Below are 21,314 nucleotides of genomic sequence, written 5' to 3'. Positions count from 1 at the left end.
GTGTGTGTGTGTCTCTCCGTCTCTGTCTCTGTCTCTCTCTGTGTGTGTGTGTGTGTGTGTGTGTGTGTGTGTGTATGTGTATGTATTTAACCTAGCCTCTTGACTAAATCCCTAATACTAACAGCCATGAACATTCTTACTCGTTTTTGTGATTAGGGCAGACAGAGAGAAGGACTGCTTGTCTAAAGCACTCAGAAACAAGGAGAGAGGTGCTGCCTTGAGGGACTGAGGGAGTGGCTTAAGTCCCCTGTTTTGTTTACTGTTTGTCGTACAGTTCTAAAACGGCTGCTTCCAGAACCTTTCCAGCATCGTGAAATCCCATGCAGGCTTGTGTCGGGCCCGTTCTCTCCTCTCACTTTTATGTGAGTACAAGGATGGAACCTGCCTTGCTCTGCTGTCAGGCAGGCCTTCTGTTTTTTAAAAGTAACCTCCACCTCTTGCATGTCACCAAGGTAATCCCCACCCCTCGCTTTATTTTGTCTTTGCTGCTGATATTGAAATGTACAAATTAGTCATGCACAAGACTACCTCGTGATATTTTTTCAGGTATATAAGAAAATTAAAAAATAAAGTTCTCTAGGACTTTATGATCTAGCAAGAACTTTGAAATGTAACTTTATTAAAAGCTAGCTAACTACATCTCAAAGTAGTATGGATTAGATGGAATAGCCAGTGTCATCCTTAACCCTTAGCTGAAGCTCCTCAAATGGTGCTGCTCAGCAGATGGGCTTCCCAGATGCGGTACAGGCACAGAGACAGATGTGGGCGTCTCTCCGAGACAAACTCATCAGTTCCTGTATAAGATGGTGTTTGACTCTCTGGTTTACTTATGTCCCTTAATACAGTGTAAGTGATGCACAGAGAGGAATTCTATTTTATTGTTTAGGGAATAACAGCTGAAGAAGCGTGTTTGTGTATGTATGCAAGTGTACATGTGAATGTCATCACTGGATAGATACAAGAATAAGCGGTAGAAGAGACCTTCTGTGTTTCTACTGGTTAGTTGAGTAAATGGCTAGGTTGTGTGCACCAGGGTAGGGAAGAAAGGGAAAGAAACAGGAGAGAGACAAGAATGATGGGCTGCCTTGGGCCTGGGGAGACTGAGGTCACTGCAACAGAGGAGGTCTTAGGCTTAAGGTAGACACCTGAAGACTTACTTTGGGAACACTATTGGCATCTAGCTGATAACTGGAGTCATGAGAATTGATAGCTTTCAGTGAGAATAGAACAGAGCCAATCTTACACCATAGAGAAGATAGGAAAATTAGCAGGTAATGTAGATACAGAAGAAACTACGCCACGGATTACAAAGATACCGAAAGACAGGCTCTGTTTGTTTGGCTGTTAGAGGACCTTTACCACAGATGTTTCAGTGGAGTGATCAAAAACAAAACCACAACTGCAAAACAGTGAAGGAGGAACAGGAGACAAAGGCAGAGTTAACAGAGTCTGTGTGCCGATGGAAAGGAGTACAGAGTGGCTAAGGGTGAGGAGGGTGCTAAGCAAGGCCAGTTAGAGGCTTATATCTGCAGGTTAGAGAAGGAAGAGTGATTTGTGCCGACAGGAAAGGGCTTGCAGTCCCCCCCCCCCCAGACTTTTATCTAAGAATGAAGGAAAGATAAGAAAAGCGCAGATAAAGTTGGTAGATTTCAATCTGTAGATTGAAACAGCCGCAAACTGGGTAGGACATGGTGGCGCACACCTTTAATCCCAGCACTTTGGAGGCAGAGGCAAGAGGATCTCTGTGAGGTCGAGGCCAGCCTGGTCTACAGAGTGAGTTCCAGGACATCTGAGAACACTACCTTATAGGATGTTAGAGAGACCTCACAATCAGCATCTCTCTAACCTTCTCCTTCATCCTTTTTTGCCCCTCACAGAAGAATATGAACCTGAGAGGTAAGAATTTCTCTTCCTCAAGGAGGGTCGTGGAAATTGAACTGTTGTCAGTTTTACAGACCTCAGCTGAGGAATTGCCCTATCAGATTGGCTTGGGCATGGGGCACTTTCTTAATTGCTAAGAGATAAAGGACAGTCCAGCTCCTTGGACAGATGGGCGCATGCTGTCTAGGGAAGTTAGCTGAGCAAGCCAGGGGAAGTCAGCTAGTAAACAGGGTTCTTCCATGGTCTCTGCTTGAGTTCCTGCCTTGGTTGCCCTCCATGATGAACTGTAACTTACTTGTGAGCTTTAAAAAAAAGAGAAATCTTTCCTCACTGTGATAAAAAGTGAGTTAGGACATTCCCCCCTTCCTCCAGAGCAGGCCCTAATGCTTATACTTACCTCTGATTTCCCCCTTCCTCCAGAGCAGGCCACAATGCTTATATTTACCTCTGATTTCCTCCCCAACCTGTCCTGTTAGAGCTGGCCATTAAGAATTTTCTGACCAATCTTGCTTCATGGTAGATAGTAAGATTTTCATTCCAGAAGGGATCTTGTCGTGTACCTGGGAGGAAGGGATGCCATAAAAGCCAAGAAGAGCCTGAATTCTTTGCTGCATTTAGCTCATACCCTTTTTGTGAAACTGCATAGCAGCAAAATGTATTCTTCATTAAAAAATAATTTTCCTTGGGCCTTTGCTTCTTTGACTAAGTAAATGTTACTCTTTAATTTTGCTGACCTTTCATTAGCTGACACTGGAGTGTCACCCATGGCTGTTACGATAGGGAGAGAGGCCACACCTTTTACCACTTCACGGTAGTGTTTTAGCTCTACCCTTTCATTTCTAACTTCTAGTGAGTAAATTTCTGGGGGTTAAGATGTTTTAGGTGTTTGATTTAGTTACATTTCTCACTGCTGTGACTTAGGAAGCCGCTTAGGAAAATAGGACTTTGTTTGGGTTACTGATAGGAAGTTGTGGTTCACCATGATGGGAGAGGCATGATGACAGTGTCTTGAAGTAACTGGTCACATTGCATCTACACTCAGGGAGCAGAGAGAGAAGTGTTGATACGCAAGTCCACTTCCTCCACTTTATTTAGTCCTGAACCCCAGCCCGAGAATGTAGCACTCCTACGTTCAGGGAGGAGATCTATGTCAACCCAATTTCACTCCTCACAGATACCCTGGGACTTTTGTCTCCTAGGTAATTCTCAATCCAGTGTTATTGACAAGGAAAATGAACCATTACAGTTCTCCTCTCCTCCTTCTGTCCTTCCTCTCTCCTTTCCTCTCCTCCTCTCTGTCCTTCCTCTCTCCTTTCCTCTCCTCCTCTCTGTCCTTCCTCTCTCCTTTCCTCTTCCTCCTCCTTCTGTCCTTCCTCTCTCCTTTCCTCTCCTCCTCCTTCTGTCCTTCCTCTCTCCTTTCTTCTCCTGCTTCTGTCCTTCCTCTCTCCTTTCCTCTTCCTCCTCTCTCTGTCCTTCCTCTCTTCTTTCCTCTCCTCCTCTCTCTATCCTTCCTCTCTCCTTTCCTCTCGTCCTCTCTGTCCTTCCTCTCTCCTTTCCTCTTCTCCTGCTTCTGTCCTTCCTTTCTCTGTCCTTCCTCTCTCCTTTCCTCTCCTCCTCTGTCCTTCCTCTCTCCTTTCCTCTCCTCCTCCTTCTGTCCTTCCTCTCTCCTTTCCTCTCCTCCTCTCTCTGTCCTTCCTCTCTCCTTTCCTCTCCTCCTCTCTCTGTCCTTCCTCTCACCTTCCCACCTCTCCCCTCCTTTTGTGCCCCCCCCTTCCCCGTCTTACCTCGATGATCTGGAAATCAGTCTAAGGCCACATGTGTGCTAGGCAGTGCTCCACCACTGAACCACATCTCCAGTCCCTTTCTTTGGCGTCCTGGACAATTTTTAGATGTAGTATTCAAATACTTGAAAGAGTTTGAATACATCTTTTAGGAAAGTAGATGGTTCTTGGACATAGAAACTAAGCTAAGAGTAGGTACAGCTTTCTGGCCTGAAGTCAGATTTATTTGAGAAGAAAGAATTACCTAAATTATATAATCTAAATAAATTATTAGTACTCTGTCTACTCAAATGTGATGCAGAAAAAGAGTTGGTTGTGCCGTAATGCAAGGAAAGATCTTTCATTAGGTCCTAGGTAGAAAGCACCTTCTTACAAAATTTCACAGCCCTAACCTCATGAGACTGTAATCATTTAGTATAAAGAATTATAAAACTAGGCTGGAGTCTGGAGATTGGAGTATAACAACATACTTCCCAGCTCCTCATGAATCATTCATTATCAAGAATCTGAAGGCTTCCTAGCCCGTGATGTTTCAAGCAGATTACATACTCCTCAAATCACTTAAGTCCTGTTAATCTTTCAGTAACCCTGTTCTTTGATGAACTGGTAGCAGTTGTTAATCAAAACAGAATTGCTTTCTCAATCTTCTTGTAGAGCACTCTTGTGCTACTTTCCCATAAAGGTTGTTGGCCGTACTAATGTGGGTTGTTCTCCCCACTCCTCTTCTGTCAGCTTACCAATTCGTTTGTCCTCATGTTCACATCGCTTCATGTCAGTTTGGTTTAGTTTCATCTATTAAATAATATTTTCTTGGTGTGTGAATGTGTTTATAGCAGTCATATTGCTTGTGTTTACTTTGGATTAGTTTAGATTTACTTTTCTTAAATATAAAGTTTTAAAGTAACAAATTGAAGAAACTTCTTTGGAATCTTTGACACTTTTTATGAATTGTTCTTTCATTGACTTTAGAAGGGCTCACACAAAAAAATACATCATGTTCATTGTCACCTGGCTTTATATGGTATTGTAAGACAGACTGAAAATATTTATGACTTGACTCATTACACATTGACATGACTTGTAAGCATCGATGGTTTAGAACTAGAGTATGTAATCAGTTGTGAATTGTTTCATCTTACAGATTGATTGATACTACTAGAGTTTTAACATTTTTAGATAATTCTGAAAATGACTTTTTGTTAATTATATTTATTAGTGAAATTCTTATAATTCATCAGCCATGGTCTAAATATTTAGGTTTTTAAAGTTAATGAAAAATGATCATTCTTTATACTTCAAGTGGGTTTCATTTTAAACAAAAGCAAAAGGAAAAAGGAAATATGATTTGCCACTTTGCACGCACATTGTTTATTTTTATTTCCTACTAGAAAAAAATGCTCACTTTGGCACTTCTAAACTGTTATTTATAGAAACTGTATTGTGTTGCAGTTTCAGAAGGAGATCTAGGGTTTGGGTTTGAAGGAGCAGTTGAAGATCATAAAAGTAATGCCTCAGGACAACCACATCACTGTGGTGAAGGTCGGAGATGTGCACTAACCCCCGTTTGCTGCCTGGGGCAGCCCAAGGCTTTGTCTCTTCCTGTTGGTTCTCCTTCAGCTTGTCCCTTTATAAATGAGCAAAGGGACAGGAGAGGAGCTGTCTCAAGCAGGTTTTATCTGTGCCAATATAGAAGTGCTTTGTGGTAGGCCATCTGGACCAGGGGATTTCCTCAGAATGTCAGATATGTTGTGCGATTCGGGAGTGTCTGGGACGGCAGCGGCAGGAAACAGGCAGGGGTGCTAAGAGCGGAAGACAGCTTGCCTGGGCCGCTGCAGTGTGCACTTCCTGTCCACAGCTGAGACCTGTCCGTCAGACGGGAGAAGAGGCTGGAGATGGGAGCAAATCTCCATCCCCATCTCCTCCTCACTCTTAAGTACACCACGTGACAATAGTGTCATAAGTATTTGCCTAAGTACTTAAAACTGTACTCACTTTGTAACAGATGAGTGGAGACAGCAGAGTGTGTTTGTGCTACATGATTTTCTCCAATGAAACATGCATGTTAGGTATGGAATATACATTCCTCTTGAGGAGAAAAGTTGAAAGCAAAGCTTTTAATGGACACTGATTTAATAATGCCTCCTAAATAATCAGATTGTGTACTTTATCCTTCAGTGAAGTCCCACCAAAAAACCCTCATCAGAAACAGAATTATCTGTACATGTTTTAAATTTTATATTGAATTAATGATAGAAGAATACACAGTTCTTTTTTGAACTAAGCAGCATCCTTGGAATTTAGTAGTAAAATGATTTTTTTTCATTTTCTTAAAAACAATTTCTTGTGTTATATTCTAGATGACTTTTTAGCTTACAAGGAAAAAAGTTTTAATTTTTTAAAGTAGAGAACAAATGTATCTTAGTTGATGTTCTATTGCTGTGAAGACCATGACCAAGGCAACTTTTATGAAAGAAAGCATTTAATTAGGGACTTGTTCACAGTTTAAGAGACTCAGTCCATTTTGGTCATGGTGGGAGCATGGTGGTAGGCAGGCAGGTGCTGGACAAGTAGCTGAGAGTTACATCCTGATCTGTAGGTGGAGGAAGTGGGGCTTAGGGTGGGGGAGACCTGGTATGGGCCTTTGAAACCTCAAAGCCCACCCCCAGTGATACACTTTCTCCAACAAGCCACACCTCCTGATGCTTTCAGAAATTTCACTCCTGGTGACTAAACATTCAATGTATGAGCCTTCCAGGGCCATCCTTATTCAAACCATCACAAAGAATTTCTGTCGTTATTTCACTTCCTAAGTCAGAAAGGAATCTTGCTTTCATACCCTTGTTTTGCTGAACAGAGATAATTAACATTACTGTGTACCACAAATATAAAGTACCTGAGTTTTTAAAAATTAAATATATTTTTTAGTTAAAACTCTTGAGAGAAGAGTTTTACTTTGGAAGTAGGATATTATAATAAGTAGGAAACATTAATTCCTGAATGAATATTTCTTCATATGTGCATTTGTGGTTTGGTGCATACATTTTCTTACAGTTATTTTCTAGAATTAATCTTAACTTTTTCGGAATACATAGTGGCATTGACTTCTTGATATGGACTTATATCATTCCGACTTTATGCAGCAATATTTAAGGACAACTGATCTAATTAATAGTCAAACAATAAAGGTAGGTTGGTAAGGGCTGGCAAGGTGGCTCAGCAGGTAGAAAAAAACCATTTGCTGACTATCTTTTTTCTTTGATTCACTAATGTGACAAATCAGTAGATTTTGTTGTGTCTATAAGAGGTAGTATTTGATGGCCTTTGAGTACTTTGTAATGATTGTAGATGTAACGGTCTTATTAAATAAGAAACACAGAGCCAAATGCAGAGTTAAAAGCCCAAGAGGTCAGAGCAGTAGCTAAGAGCTGATCCTAAAAACCTTTCTTACCCTTTGCTGCCGCTGTCGTCCTTCCCCTCAGCAAGAGGCCTACTTCCTGTGTGTCTGTCCTTTTATTGACTTTCTGTTCTGCCTTCTCATTGGTTGTAAACCCAACCACATGACCTCCTCGTCACTGCCTATCTGTACAGACCTCCAGGTTTTCCATGGTTGGTATTGAGATTAAAGGCGTGTGTCTCCATGCTGGGTGTATCCTTGAACACACAGAGATCTGTCTGTCATGTGATCGGGATTAAAGGTGTGCATCACCACCACCCAGCTTCTGCTATGGCTTGCTATTAGCTCTGACCCCCAGACAACTTTATTTATTAACATACAAATAAAATCACATTTCAGTACAAATAAAATATCACTATAAATGATTCCATGCCTCTCATTACTGATAATACACTTTTGAATATCATATTTGTACTTTTACAGAAGGATTTTCACTCACTAAATAAAAAATCTTAAGTTAACTGAACTTGACCTAAAAATTTAGGTATGCTAATAAATAGGCTTGCATTACAACATAATTTTACTTTGCTTTTTTTTCCCCCTCCCTTTTTTTTGTTTTGCTATGTTTTGTTTTTTTTGAGACAGGGTTTCTCTGTGTAACCCTGGCTGGCCTGGAACTCACTCTGTAGACCAGGCTGGCCTTTAATTCACAGAGATCCGCCTGCCTCTGCCTCCCGAGTGCTGGGATTAAAAGCATGCACTACCACTGCCGGCTTTTTTATTTAAAAATTTGTGGGGGTCTCTGCGAGCATCACTGCCAGCGAGGCAATAAGGAAATCTTGTTCAGCGTGACTTAGTCAGTGCTGGTTCACACTTCTCGAGTCTGACACCAGGCAGTTTAATGTGACATATTTAAGTGCAGTACAGCTTTGGGGAAAAGTTTCCTGATAACACTTATCTCAATCTCATGTGCACAGTAAAGCTTAAGACTTGACTACTTTGGAACTCTTTTGCAAAGTACATGTGTTTATGAAGATGAGTTCTGTAGCTTAAGGACCTAGGATCTGGTGTGGTCTCTGATCAAGACAGCATAGAGGTCACCAGGCTATAAAGTACATGTGACATCTCCCATAAGGATGAGTTCTATTGACTGAAAAACAATGCCTAAGACAAAGGGAGGGAGAGTGTGGGGAAAACATAATAATTGGGGGTTCAGGTGAGGCCTGGCCCTACTGATGCCACAGCTCACCAGGCTATTAGCAACATCCACTCCCAGCCTTCTGTGTGGAAAACGGGTTATACACATCCCTTCCATTGAAGAGACAAGCCTGCATGTTTAACATTCTCGGTTTCTCTAGTCCCTGTCTGTGAGCAGGAGGACTCTCTGTGCCCTCGTGTGTGTGTGTGTGTGTGTGTGTGTGTGTGTGTGAAATTCATCTAAAATTAAAGAGAAGAAGAATTCTTACTTCCCAGAGACTCGCTCCAGTATTTCTATGTGTGTTTAACAACTGAAACAGTTCTGCACAGGTACAACAGCACCAAAACTGACCTGCAGTTTTTTTCTCAATAGTGTGTTCCTTCCTATTAAACTCATGTTTGTGTTTATAAATGTGTGCTGTCCTTTTTAAGATCTCTGTGACATGCCAGAATATAGTGACTTACTTGATGAGCTCCTAGTGACTGTCATTTGGGCTAGTACAGTTGTTTAATTACTACACAATATGTGCTGTTGTTAATGGTTTCTCACTCTGCATTTCTCTAGTGTTCCTGTGGAACCTGTCCTTGCTATTCTGATAAGAACTGCCTGGTGTTTTAGCCAGGAGTAGTGATGTACGACTTTAATCCCAGCTCTAAGGAGGCAGAGGCAGGCAGGTCTCTTGAGTTCGAGGCCAGCCTGGCATTTTATTTTGTGTGCCTTTTAAAGATAGGCTTTAAAAAAAAATTGATTGATATGGATAGATTTTAGGATTATATTATTAGAAACTATGATAAAAAAAACTTTCTACTTTTCTTGTTTCTATGCTGTATAACCTCAAGGCTCTTTGGGAATAGACAGCTTCCGTTTATCTGTTTGGAATTTAATTTGCAAAAATAATTCCATTGTTTCCCACAAAAAAAGTGAGTAAATGGGCATGGTTTATTCATCTCGACCTATCTTCCATAAAGGAGAAAAACCACTCCATTTCGGTTGCCCTGTGCATACTGCATAAAATAGTATTTTGTGTGGTTGCATATGCTGTGCTCAAGCCTCATCCCGTTTTTTTCATTGGCCATTTTCTGTGAGATGTGCAGGCTTTTGTCAGTTTTTCAAAATGCATTTGTAGGAATTGGTTGTCTGGGATACTGATGCTTTAGTAGTATTGTGTGCTCCGCCTGTCTGCTCCCTGTTTGTAGACTGCCCTGTCCATTGCATGTGTACATTCCGAATTCCAGTGTAGATAAGGGCCAGTTTTTACTGGTGGGAGTAGTTGTTCTCTTCTGGGTCTTGTTTATGAACTTCTTCCTACTTTGGGTATATGAACATCTTTTATGTTACAACAGTTTATAATTTTGTCTTTGTATTTTAACCTGCTTTACTTATATTTTTGCATATGATTGCAAAATTTCAGTATACCAAATTTAAATGAATTTATAAATTTTAACTTAACAGTTTGGGAAGTCTAACCACTGTGAAGGACCCCCACCCCACCCCCAGACTGTTTTTGTGTTCACCTTAGACACCAAGGACACAAACATTCGCCCTGGTGCTATTTACTTTTCCCTGTGCTGAGGTTAAGTAGTGTCTGTTGCTCTGAGTTCACTGGCTTTTCTTTTTAGTTGTCACTCTTTTTAAACTCCTATGATACTAAAAGATTGTTTTCATTTCTAAAATTTCCACTGAACATTTTCTGGTTCTTTTGCTGAGACTTCCATTGTTCCATTTATTTCAAGAATTTTTTTTTTTTTCCACTTTGGAGAGCCTTTGCCCTGTTGATTCCTGTTGTTTTCACATGTGTGCAGCTTGGAGGACTTCAGGTGCAGTGTCACAAGTGTCCTCTCTGTTATAGTGGAGGACTTCAGGTGCAGTGTCACAAGTGTCCTCTCTGTTATAGTGGAGGACTTCAGGTGCAGTGTCACAAGTGTCCTCTCTGTTATAGTGGAGGACTTCAGGTGCAGTGTCACAAGTGTCCTCTCTGTTATAGTGGAGGACTTCAGGTGCAGTGTCACAAGTGTCCTCTCTGTTATAGTGAAGGACTTCAGGTGCAGTGTCACAAGTGTCCTCTCTGTTATAGTGGAGGACTTCAGGTGCAGTGTCACAAGTGTCCTCTCTGTTATAGTGAAGGACTTCAGGTGCGGTGTCACAAGTGTCCTCTCTGTTATAGTGGAGGACTTCAGGTGCAGTGTCACAAGTGTCCTCTCTGTTATAGTGGAGGACTTCAGGTGCAGTGTCACAAGTGTCCTCTCTGTTATAGTGAAGGACTTCAGGTGCAGTGTCACAAGTGTCCTCTCTGTTATAGTGGAGGACTTCAGGTGCAGTGTCACAAGTGTCCTCTCTGTTATAGTGAAGGACTTCAGGTGCGGTGTCACAAGTGTCCTCTCTGTTATAGTGGAGGACTTCAGGTGCAGTGTCACAAGTGTCCTCTCTGTTATAGTGGAGGACTTCAGGTGCAGTGTCACAAGTGTCCTCTCTGTTATAGTGAAGGACTTCAGGTGCAGTGTCACAAGTGTCCTCTCTGTTATAGTGAAGGACTTCAGGTGCAGTGTCACAAGTGTCCTCTCTGTTATAGTGAAGGACTTCAGGTGCAGTGTCACAAGTGTCCTCTCTGTTATAGTGGAGGACTTCAGGTGCAGTGTCACAAGTGTCCTCTCTGTTATAGTGAAGGACTTCAGGTGCAGTGTCACAAGTGTCCTCTCTGTTATAGTGGAGGACTTCAGGTGCAGTGTCACAAGTGTCCTCTCTGTTATAGTGGAGGACTTCAGGTGCAGTGTCACAAGTGTCCTCTCTGTTATAGTGGAGGACTTCAGGTGCAGTGTCACAAGTGTCCTCTCTGTTATAGTGGAGGACTTCAGGTGCAGTGTCACAAGTGTCCTCTCTGTTATAGTGGAGGACTTCAGGTGCAGTGTCACAAGTGTCCTCCCTGTTATCTTGGTACTCTTGGTCTCTGAAGACCCCTTTTCTCTGCCTTCTTCCTAGGAAGCTGAGTCCTTTCCTCTTGTTGCTACTCACATCAAGGTGGAGCAGTAGGTGGAAGGCAGAGGCGAGCCTTTCCTGCTCCCAGCACTGCTGGCTGCCGCCATGTGGTAGAGCTCCAGAACTGCCAGGGTGAACTAAAGAGCCCTTCCTGCAGCACCCCATCCCTCCTAGGCTTTTGGCCAGAGAGAAAGGGTTTTGTTTGGAGAGTCTTGTTTTCAATGCAGTTCTGGGTTTGGGTTGCCCTGCAGTAAAAGGTGTGCAATAGAGTTGCCTTATGGGTAATTCTCCAGAGTTTGATTTCCCTTTTCAGTTCACCTACTATTACTACTCTTCAGAGATCTCAAGTAATTGTTTTGCCATTAAGAGTAAAGTTACAGCACGGAGCTGGAGAGATGACTCAGTGGTTAAGAGTAGTGGTTTTTTTTCCTAAGGGCCTGGGTTCAATTCTCAGCACCCACAAGGTGGCTCACAACATCTGTAACTTCTTTTCCAGATGCCCTCCTGTGGCCTCCAAGAGCACAAGGCACACATGTGGTAGGTACACAAACAGAAATGCAGACAAAACACCTGTACATGTAAAACAGAATTTTAAAAAATGGAAAAGGGGATGAGGCAGCTCTCCTTGGTCAGGACCTCTGATTCTCATGTTGGTACACAGTGGCAGAATGCGTGCCACCCCAGTTAGTTCTGTGGTCCCGGTAGAATGCCCTCTGCCACGCCCTCCTCCAGAGCTGCAGTTTAGGTCCACAGTCATAGGGCTCGCATGCCAGCTCTACATCTTACTAGATGCACACTATTAGGCAGCTACTTCTCACAGCTTCAGTGTACTTAGTGTAAGTAGGGATGCCGCAGCCTGTTTCATTGGGTCATTGGTTGACTTAAATAAGATTACATGTTGCCTGATAGCGCCTAGCACCGAGTAGATACCAGCAAATGCTGCCTTCTTCCTTTATCCTTTTCTAGTTTTTAAAGTTATGTCCTTCGTGTGTGTGTGTGTGTGTGTGTGTGTGTGTGTGTGTGTGTGTGTATACTCATGTACATATATACAGTTAGGCATATACACATCAGTGAATCTATAAACATGTGCACACAGAATTCTTAGCAAACAATATAAAGGCTTGTTTTTTGGTTTTTCAAGACAGGGTTTCTCTGTGTAGCTTTGCCCCTTTCCTGGAACTCACTTGGTAGTCCAGGCCGGCCTCGAACTCACAGAGATCCGCCTGGCTCTGCCTCCCGAGTGCTGGGATTAAAGGCGTGCGCCACCACCGCCCGGCACAAAGGCTTGTTTATCCAGTATCCCGTAATGGAGGATATTAAATCACAAGCAGTTATAGGTACAGGTAGGCATAGTTATACCTAGCTGCAAAATGATGCACCAGAAAAACTAAAAAGAGAGATTATAGACTCTGTGAGTGTGTGTGTGTGTGTGGGGGGGGGGGGGTTGGTGGTGGGGTTACTCATACTATTTTGCAGTTTGCTTATTTCACTTACATTGTCTTGCAGATCTTCCAGTCTTTTTACCCTATATTTCCTTATTAGTGGTTGCATGGGTGCTCATAAATTTTAGGTCGTTTCCAGTTTCATGGTGTTATTAAACAGGGCAGTCAAGAACATTACTTAACAAACTCTTCTTATGTGACAGTGCTCATTATTCATTAATCTTCCCAAGCCTTATGGTAGTACTAATTAGCATGATGAAATTACTTGTGAGGAAACCACTTACAGAGCTGATAAGTAAACATATTTACCCAGTGTAACACCAGATTTCATTCACTGCTGTCTCACGTCTTTTATTGGCTCCTGCACCTGAAAGTGTGAGATCTCATTCATTCATTCATTCATTCAGTGTGTGTGTGTGTGTGTGCGCGCACATGTGTGAAGGGATCTGTCCTTGTCTTCCACTTTACTTGAAACAAGGTCTCTTGTTTGTCACTGTGTGAGCAGGCTGTCTGGCCCTCACAAGCTTTTGGGGAGTCTCTTGTATTGCATCTCCCCATAGGAGAGTTGGGTCATGTCTCTGTGTGTCGCTGTATTTGGTGTTTAATTTGGTTCTGAAGGTCCAAAGTCAGGTCTCCAGACTTGTACTCAGGTGCTGTATGCACCAGGGTATCTCCCCAGCCCACAGGGTTGGGAGTTCAGACAGGAAGAAATTGTGTAGAGCTGAAAACTGTTGTGCAGGTTCACTGCAGTCCTCCCTTGTGTCTGCCTTTGCTCAAGTGGCCCTTTGATTGCTCATCCAGACTGCAGGACTGCAGGGAGAGAGGGTTCATTAATAACTAGACTGATAAAGATCGACAGTTTGTTTCAAACAAACCCTGCTAGCCTAGTGAAAGGATCTATTTATTTGGTCTTCGTGTGATTATTATTAGAATGGAGTGTGAAATGAAATAAAGGGCATTTAATTTGGGAGTTGGGCTTATTTTTGTTTGTTTGTGGTTTTTTGTTGTTGTTTTGTTTTGTTTTTTTGGTTTTTTGAGACAGGGTTTCTCTGTGTTCTTTTGGTGCCTGCCCTGGATCTCGCTCTGTAGACCAGGCTGGCCTCAAACTCACAGAGATCCGCCTGGCTCTGCCTTCCAAGTGCTGGGACTAAAGGTGTGCATCACCACCGCCCAGTTCCAGGTTATGTTTTAAGTCTCAGATATTAAGAGTAGCTTGGGCCGGGCGGTGGTGGCGCACGCCTTTAATCCCAGCACTCGGGAGGCAGAGCCAGGCGGATCTCTGTGAGTTCGAGGCTGGCCTGGGCTACCAAGTGAGTTCCAGGAGAGGCGCAAAGCTACACAGAGAAACCCTGTCTCGAAAAACAAACAAAAACAAAAAAAAAAACAAGAGTAGCTTGGTATCCTTAGGCAAGTTATTTAGTATCTTCAGTTTTTTTCCTTTAATATAAAATATAGACAACACAAGGAAAGGAATGAGGTAGTTAATATGAAAAGTACAGTACAAAAATAAGATATTGTTAACTTGGTGCTTATTGTGCCTTTGAAAAATTGTCCTTGTGTCTGCCATAAGACCTATCAGATTTGGTAAGATCTTGACAGATGGAAAATATATTTCATGTGATTATCCAGCATTCACAACATAAAAACCTTAGCCATTAAAAAAATGGATGGATGAAAGGCAAGTAACTTCCCAACATAAAGTACCAACGTGGTATGAAACCCCAGATGGGTTATTACATTGCTGTGACGTTTGGTAAAGCTCACGAGGCTCTGCTGCCTTCCAAAGGCCTCAGACAGATTGTGTTTATGACCAAAGCTTGCTGCTTAACCTTCATAATTTGAGAACAGGTTAGAAGGTAATAGCTGTCTAGTTTACTGACTCCATTAGAATGTGTGGCTCGCAAAAACTAGATTTATTAGGCCACACAATTAACGGGCAGAAACATTAAACTGGCTTCTAGAATTGGTTGTCCACACCTTAGGAATTCAGAACTGGAACTAGAGTAGTCAGGAGCTGCTTTATTACTGACAGTCTTAAGAAAATCTTTGGAGTGTTGAACCAAGAGAGAAAACATGCTGTATACTGCTGTCTCTGGAAAATCTGGAAGCTCCCTCTCTGGCCTGGTTTCTGTAGTGTTGTGTGTAAATTGAACTGTATGGAATCGCTGGTAGCCAGTTGTTTTATACCGACTTAAAAAGCCATCTCATACAGTTGAACCCACTACAGTAGAAGAGTGAGGCACCAGAACTAAGAAGACCTGAAAAAGCCAGAGTTTGCAAGAGAGAAGAGCTGCTGCTGTTTGTCTGTCTGTGGGGAGGAAAACAGGCACTCAGGCAGGAGAAATAATAGTGACTGAACTTAGACAATGGCCAGCCAGGTGACAAAGGAAAGGGCGGCATACAGGGGCTTGGAGCCAGGGAGGCTCTGTAGACAAGGATGAGGACCTGAGGTTGGACCCCAAGAATCCGCATGAAAGCTGGGCATGGGGTGCACACGTGCAAGCTCAGCGCTGGAGGCAGGGGCTTAGGGATGCCAAGTCAGTTGGCGAGGTCAGGGTTCAGTTGAGAGACAAATTAAGGTGCAAAGTGGTAGAGGAAGATACTTGATGTGACCCTCTGGCCTATACATATGCAGGGGCATGCATGGAGGAGCATACCTGCACCCATACATACGTGCACACCACATACACAGGACAACGTGCGTGTGAGAATTAGACATATATAAATAAAATTTTATGGTGCCCATGGTCCTGTAAGTACTTCTGTGGCTAATCCTAACGAAACTCATTTGTCTGCACATACACTGAAAGCTGGAAGAAGGGAATCAGCAGGGGCTGGAGTGGGTAAGAGGGTAAAGGGGTACAAATGTGATCAAGATGCATTCTGTACCTGTGTGAAGATGTCATCATGAAACCCATGTTGTGCATGACTAATTTGCTAATAAAAACTTAAAATATATCCAAGTTCTAAGATGAGAGAACCAGCCATTTGCTAAACCATCTCAGATTCTGACCTTCCTGCTTTCATGTAACAGAGGTGCCAAGGTTCTCGGGTCTTCTCCTTTGTACTTGGTGTGCCTTATACTTCGCTCCTTTAAAGATATGTAATTAAGGTTCGAAGAGCTGCACTCACCTGCCTCACATAGTATAATTAGTATAGAACCAGAACTTGAAGTCCAAGTTCAAGACAAGCCCAGCTTTCCTTTCCACACCATTACATCTCTGATTGGCACTGAAATTCCACTAAAGGAAGAAGGGGCATCTGCCCCTGGGAGGTCCGTTGGCATGTGCCATCTCAGTGTGGATGTTGCCTCCTACATAGGTTTGCTTTGTATTAATTAGTGTGCTAGCTCAGATTTGGAATTAGCTGTGTAAGGAAATCCATGCATATTGTTTCAGCCTGAGGAAAATGGCACATTCTGCCCTGGTGTCTATATGACTGACCTGGTTTAAATTGTGCTCTGATGTAAGAAGTAGGCCAAGGGTGTCTATTAAGTCAGTATTTCTCCCCAGCACTTTTCTGCTCATAGAGAATTAACCAATAGCATTTGATCTTTCTGTACAGCTGAACATTTTGTTCAATTAATTAATTATTTTACATCCTGGCCGCAGTTTCCCTTCCCTCCTCTCCTCCCAGTTTCTCCCCCACTTCTGTTCTCACCCCCTAATCCACTCCTCCTCTGTTTCTGTTCAGGAAAGAGCAAGTTCCATGGATATCAACAAACATGGCATATCAAGTTGCAGTACGACTGAGCACCTCCCCGTGGCTGGGCAAGGTGACCCAGTATGAGGAATAGGGTCCCAAAAGGCAGCAAAAAGTCAGAGACAGCCCCTGCTCCCACTGTTAGGAGTCCCACAAGAGGTCCAAGCTACACAACTGTAACATTATGTGCAGAGGGCCTAGGTCAGTCCCATGCAGGCTCCCTGGTTGTCTGTTCCATGTCTATGAGCCCCTATGAGCCCAGATTAGTTGGTTCTGTGGGCTTTGTTGTGGTGTCGACCCCTCTGGCTCCTACAATCCTTTCTCCCCCTCTTCTGCAGGGTTCCCCGAGCTCCCACTAATGCTTGGCTGTGGGTCTGCATCTGTTTCCATCAGTGGCTGGATGAAGCCTCTGATGACAGTTGGGCTAGGGACCAATCTATGAGTACAGCAGAATATTGTTATTCTGCATCATTACACTGACATTTCCCCCCTCCAGTCATGTTTAGTTCTATGCTAGGTCTCTAGGTCATCCAGCCTGTGGGTCCTGGTGCTCCAGACAGTGTCAGGGGAGGGCTTACTCTTCCTGGATGGGTTTTAGGTTAGACCAGTCTTTGTTGACCACTCCTTCAGTCTCTAGGCCACCCTTACTGTAGCACATCCCATAGACCCTCCCCTTGAAGTCTTGCTTGGTTACAGGAGATGGCCAGTTCAGGCTATGTATCCGCCACTGCTAGGAGTTTGCTGGGGTCATCCTGGTAGATTATTCCTGGCAGATTCCCTTGCACCAGGTTTCTACCTGACCTTGAAATGCCCCCTCCCCACTGTACTTGCAGTAGTCTGTTTCAGTACTCTCCCTCTACCCCCCACAACCTGATCTCTTGTTCCCACCCCCATCCGTCCACATTTTTATTCTAATTGACCCAGCAAATAGTGGACTCTAAAGTTTAGTAGCTTAGGAAGCATTTAATTATGTTGTTATAGTTCAAACATTGTTAAAATAGTCTTTGTTGTTACCATACCTAACATGTTAGGTAGGAGCTTTATCGAAACCTCATCTTTTATTTTTCTTTATTGGTTTTGATTTATTTTTATTACTCTTGTTGCTACTGCTTTATTTATTTTTACTTTTACATTTATTGGTGGCATAAGAAGTGTACGTGTACCACAGTGTATGTGTGGAGGTCAGAAGAAATGTGTGGAAGTTGGTTCTTCCCTTCTACTATGTGGGTCCCAGGGGTCTCTACCTGCTGCGCCGTCCTGCTGGCCCACTGCTGTTTTTGATAGTCTTACAATACAGCCCAGGCTTGCCTGGGACTGAGCCAGTCCTGTTGCCTCTAGAGTGCAGAGATGGCAGGATGTGCCAGCACACCCACCCACTACGCTCTCAAAAAGACATTGGACTGTTGGAAGAAAGGAGAACTGCACCAAGGCTTTAGTTAAGTCACGACAGAGTTACTTTTTATTGGTGTTGGAGGAATGTGATAGTAAAGACAAGGGAAGAGGCGCTCTGGTCAGTGGTGGGACATGCATCCTATGGTTTGCCGTCTGTTTTCCTAAAGAAGTAGGAGCCGTGATGCCATTAAAAGGGAGAGCTTAGCTAGTTTGCTCTCTTGAAGACTATTCTTATATAACAAGGACTATTGGGGTCCAGCCCCTCTATAGTCTTCTCCCAGAGTTCCAGAAGAGACCCTACCAGTGGCAGATTAATCTGAGGGATACTCATGTATCTAAGTACACTGAGCTCTTTAGTCCATTTTATTCTAAGTCAAAATCTTTTTTCCCTTTTTATCCGCGACAGGGTTACTTTGTGTAGTTTTGGTGCCTGTCCTGGATCTCGCTCTATAGACCAAGCTGGCCTTGAACTCACAGAGATCCGCCTGGCTCTGCCTCTCAAGTGCTGGGATTAAAGGCGTGCGCCACCACACCGCCCAGCATGTCAAAATCTCTCTCTACACAGCTTCAGTTCTGTTCTCATCCTTAGCTCCTCTCTGTCCCTTCCTCTCCTGTCCTCTCATTGTTCTAAGTTTCTTCCATCTTCGTTTCTCTTCCTCTCTTCTCAGTCCAGTTTAAATTTTCTGGTCAGGTGGAGCAAGTCTGCTCAGGTCTTGTGTAATATTAGGGGGACCAGCCTTAATATTATACATACCAGGGGCCCAGGAGAGAGAACTACGAACGGCGAGGACTATTTCGGGAAATAGAATCTCAGCACACAGAGCTCTTAGTCCAGTCATTTATTCTTCCAAATCATCTTCCTCTCCCTCCCGTGCCCTGGGAGTCTTGGTATATATGCACTTACAAGCAGTATTCCCTTAGCAGTGCAAAGCCAGGCTTCCAGGGTCAAACGGAGGGGTGATAAGAATCACATAGGGAGGTAATAACCGTTAATTATCATTTGCAACCCCAAAGGGAAGTGACCAATGGGGAAATGAATTAACTAAAGGCTAAATTCGGGTAATATCTAAGAAGAGGGATCTTATGTGCTCACTATAGTCTTAAACGTGATTGGTAGAAAATGTTAAGAATCTGTAAGTTGCTAGGTCAATGGGAGAAAATAAAAGTGCCACCATTTTTCCTGTGGCTCGTTTTTTTCTGCAGGGTGGGGGAAAGTGTGCTTGGTTGCTAGGCAACCTGTGTACAGCTAGATGCCTCTGGTGATGGTTAAAGGGAGATCTGGAAATAGAGGTAAGATTTGGGAAAGGAGGAAGAAGTTAAGGTCAATTGGCACATCCACCAGGCCTTCTCAAACAGCTAGTCTGGACGCTTTAGTCTGTTCTTAGAGAGTACAGAGGTATCTCTGATAAGATACTTTTCCTCCATCTGGGGATGGACCTGGCTGGATGCTGCCAATGATGATAATTACAGGGAGGCTTGAACTGAAGTTCTGGCTGTGCATAGCTGTCAGCGCAGAAGGTTATCTAAATATTCCTTTAGTAGATGGGAAATGTTGCCCAAAAAATGATGGTAAAGCTACAATAGCACACAAGAAACTCATAGCAGTAAACGACTGATAATCAAAAGCCAAATATCACCAAGGCTCCTTGAGCCTCAGGTTGACCTCTGGAAGGCCCTTGGCTTCTTCCAGGTATTAGCTGTGTCATAATCAGCTGAAATCCTACTTTATATATTTTTATGGCTTGCAGCCCTCAGTAGCTGGAAGCCTGCATCATAGCTTGATATACTTGGTATGTGAAAGCCCTTTTGTTCTGAGTTGATTGTTAAAGGGGAGAAGAGAGGGTTAAAGCTTAATTTGCAAAAGAAACAAAACCTTGTACCTAACATCCGCCTGACCTTGGCAGTTGTCTCTGTATGAATATTTACCTTATTTCAGGAAGACTAGTGCTTGGTCTGAAATGTTTATCTGTCTATAGTCTGTCCTTGGAATTGAGAAATATCTCCTCAGATAAAATGCTTTTGTCCAGAGATGGCCCTAGCCCGGGTGTTGCTAATGACGATAATTACAGAAAGGCCTGGAATTAGGGGTCTGGCTTTTAGCACAGTTGGGAGATATATATCCAAATACTTTAATTGTATAGAGGAAATTGTACCCAATGAATGATCAAACACACTGTTCTAGGAATGGAAAAGCTACACGAGAAATTCATAGCAGGAAATGGCTAATATTCAAAAGCTGATCTCACCAAGACTCCTTAAGACTCGGCTTTATCCTCTGGAAGGCCCTTGGCTACCTTCCAGGTGTTAGGTTTTGCTACAGTCAGCTGAATTCCTACTGCATATTTCTGTGACTGCAGCACTTAACGTCTCCAAAGTGATGTGTGTGGGAACATTTAGTAAGGAAACTAAGGTGGTATCACCATGGTGTGTGTGTGGGCAATCAACCATGGGAAATTTTTATCATTTTAATAGCTTGAAAAATACCTTTATAGAAGTTGCTCTTGTAATCATGGCAAAATTACTGTTTGGTTTTTTTTTTTTTTTTAACCTTAAAAAACCAAAAAACAGAAAACAAAAAAACCTGATTTGGTAGTTTTCTCACCAGAAGGAAGTTCTTTCTCAAGTAGTCAGGTTTTAAAATGGTTAATATTTTCTTTTTTAGATGATAGCATTTCTGCTGCAAGTACTTCTGATGTTCAGGATCGCCTCTCAGCTCTTGAGTCACGAGTTCAACAACAGGAAGATGAAATCACTGTGCTAAAGGCAGCTTTGGCTGATGTTTTGAGGCGTCTTGCAATCTCTGAAGATCATGTAGCCTCAGTGAAGAAGTCTGTGCCAAATAAAGGTAATTAAGTGCATTGTAAATAGGAGTCTTGTGTTTTCTGCCTTTTTCTTTTGAAAATTGAAACTTGAAATATAAAACTGTTTGCTTGTTTGAATTACTTATGGTTATAGTAGGTTTCTCTATTCCCCCAAATTCTGAAAGTTTATTATTTTAATTGGGAACCCTGTATAATACTTCACTTATAGGCTTTTCCCATCATAATATTTCTAACTATATAATAAATTTGCTGAGGTCAAATGAGCCTCCTGTCCTAAATTTAGCTAGGCATTCAAACTACCTGTTTCATAAACATGATTAAAATTGTTGTAAATTATTTAACAAGCTTCATCCTAAGCCTTCTGTGGTCCATAGTTAAATTATTGCCAACCTCAGTACAGTGGGAATTTCAACATCCAAATATTGAGGAAACAGTCCTTAAGACCTTGTTGCTCTCATTTAAATCAGATCTAGCCTTTTTGTTCCTAAACCACCAAGAATTTTTAATTCTTTCAAATTAATCAAGCACTTGAACTTAACATTTCTTGGTGTAGTGACCAGCATGGTCACCATCCTCAGCAGTGTTTGGAAAAGGGAGGTTTGAGGAAAATTGTGGAGTTAGATCAGTGACTTAAATTGCCTGAAGGGAAAGATGATGGAGACTACAAAAGGATGCTTGATTGAAGGCCAATTTTAATGTTACCCATTGACTTACGGTGCTGAGGATGTG

General features: G+C 42.7%; 1 protein-coding gene across 6 annotated transcripts in view; it reads left to right on the top strand.

Moving 5' to 3' along the window:
- Positions 1 to 21,314, top strand: part of Eml4 (EMAP like 4) — a 130,718-nt gene that overhangs the window by 46,139 nt on the left and 63,265 nt on the right. For all 6 annotated transcript variants that reach the window (XM_059248504.1, XM_059248503.1, XM_059248502.1 and 3 more), the window contains exon 2: positions 20,426 to 20,608. In XM_059248504.1, coding sequence (XP_059104487.1) covers positions 20,426 to 20,608 — 183 coding nt within the window. The remainder of the gene's footprint in view (positions 1 to 20,425; positions 20,609 to 21,314) is intronic.

Source organism: Peromyscus eremicus, chromosome 22 (assembly GCF_949786415.1).
Source record: "Peromyscus eremicus chromosome 22, PerEre_H2_v1, whole genome shotgun sequence".
NCBI lineage: Eukaryota > Metazoa > Chordata > Mammalia > Rodentia > Cricetidae > Peromyscus > Peromyscus eremicus.
Note: the sequence above shows the minus strand (reverse complement) of the source record. Positions and strands in the feature narration are given on the sequence as shown.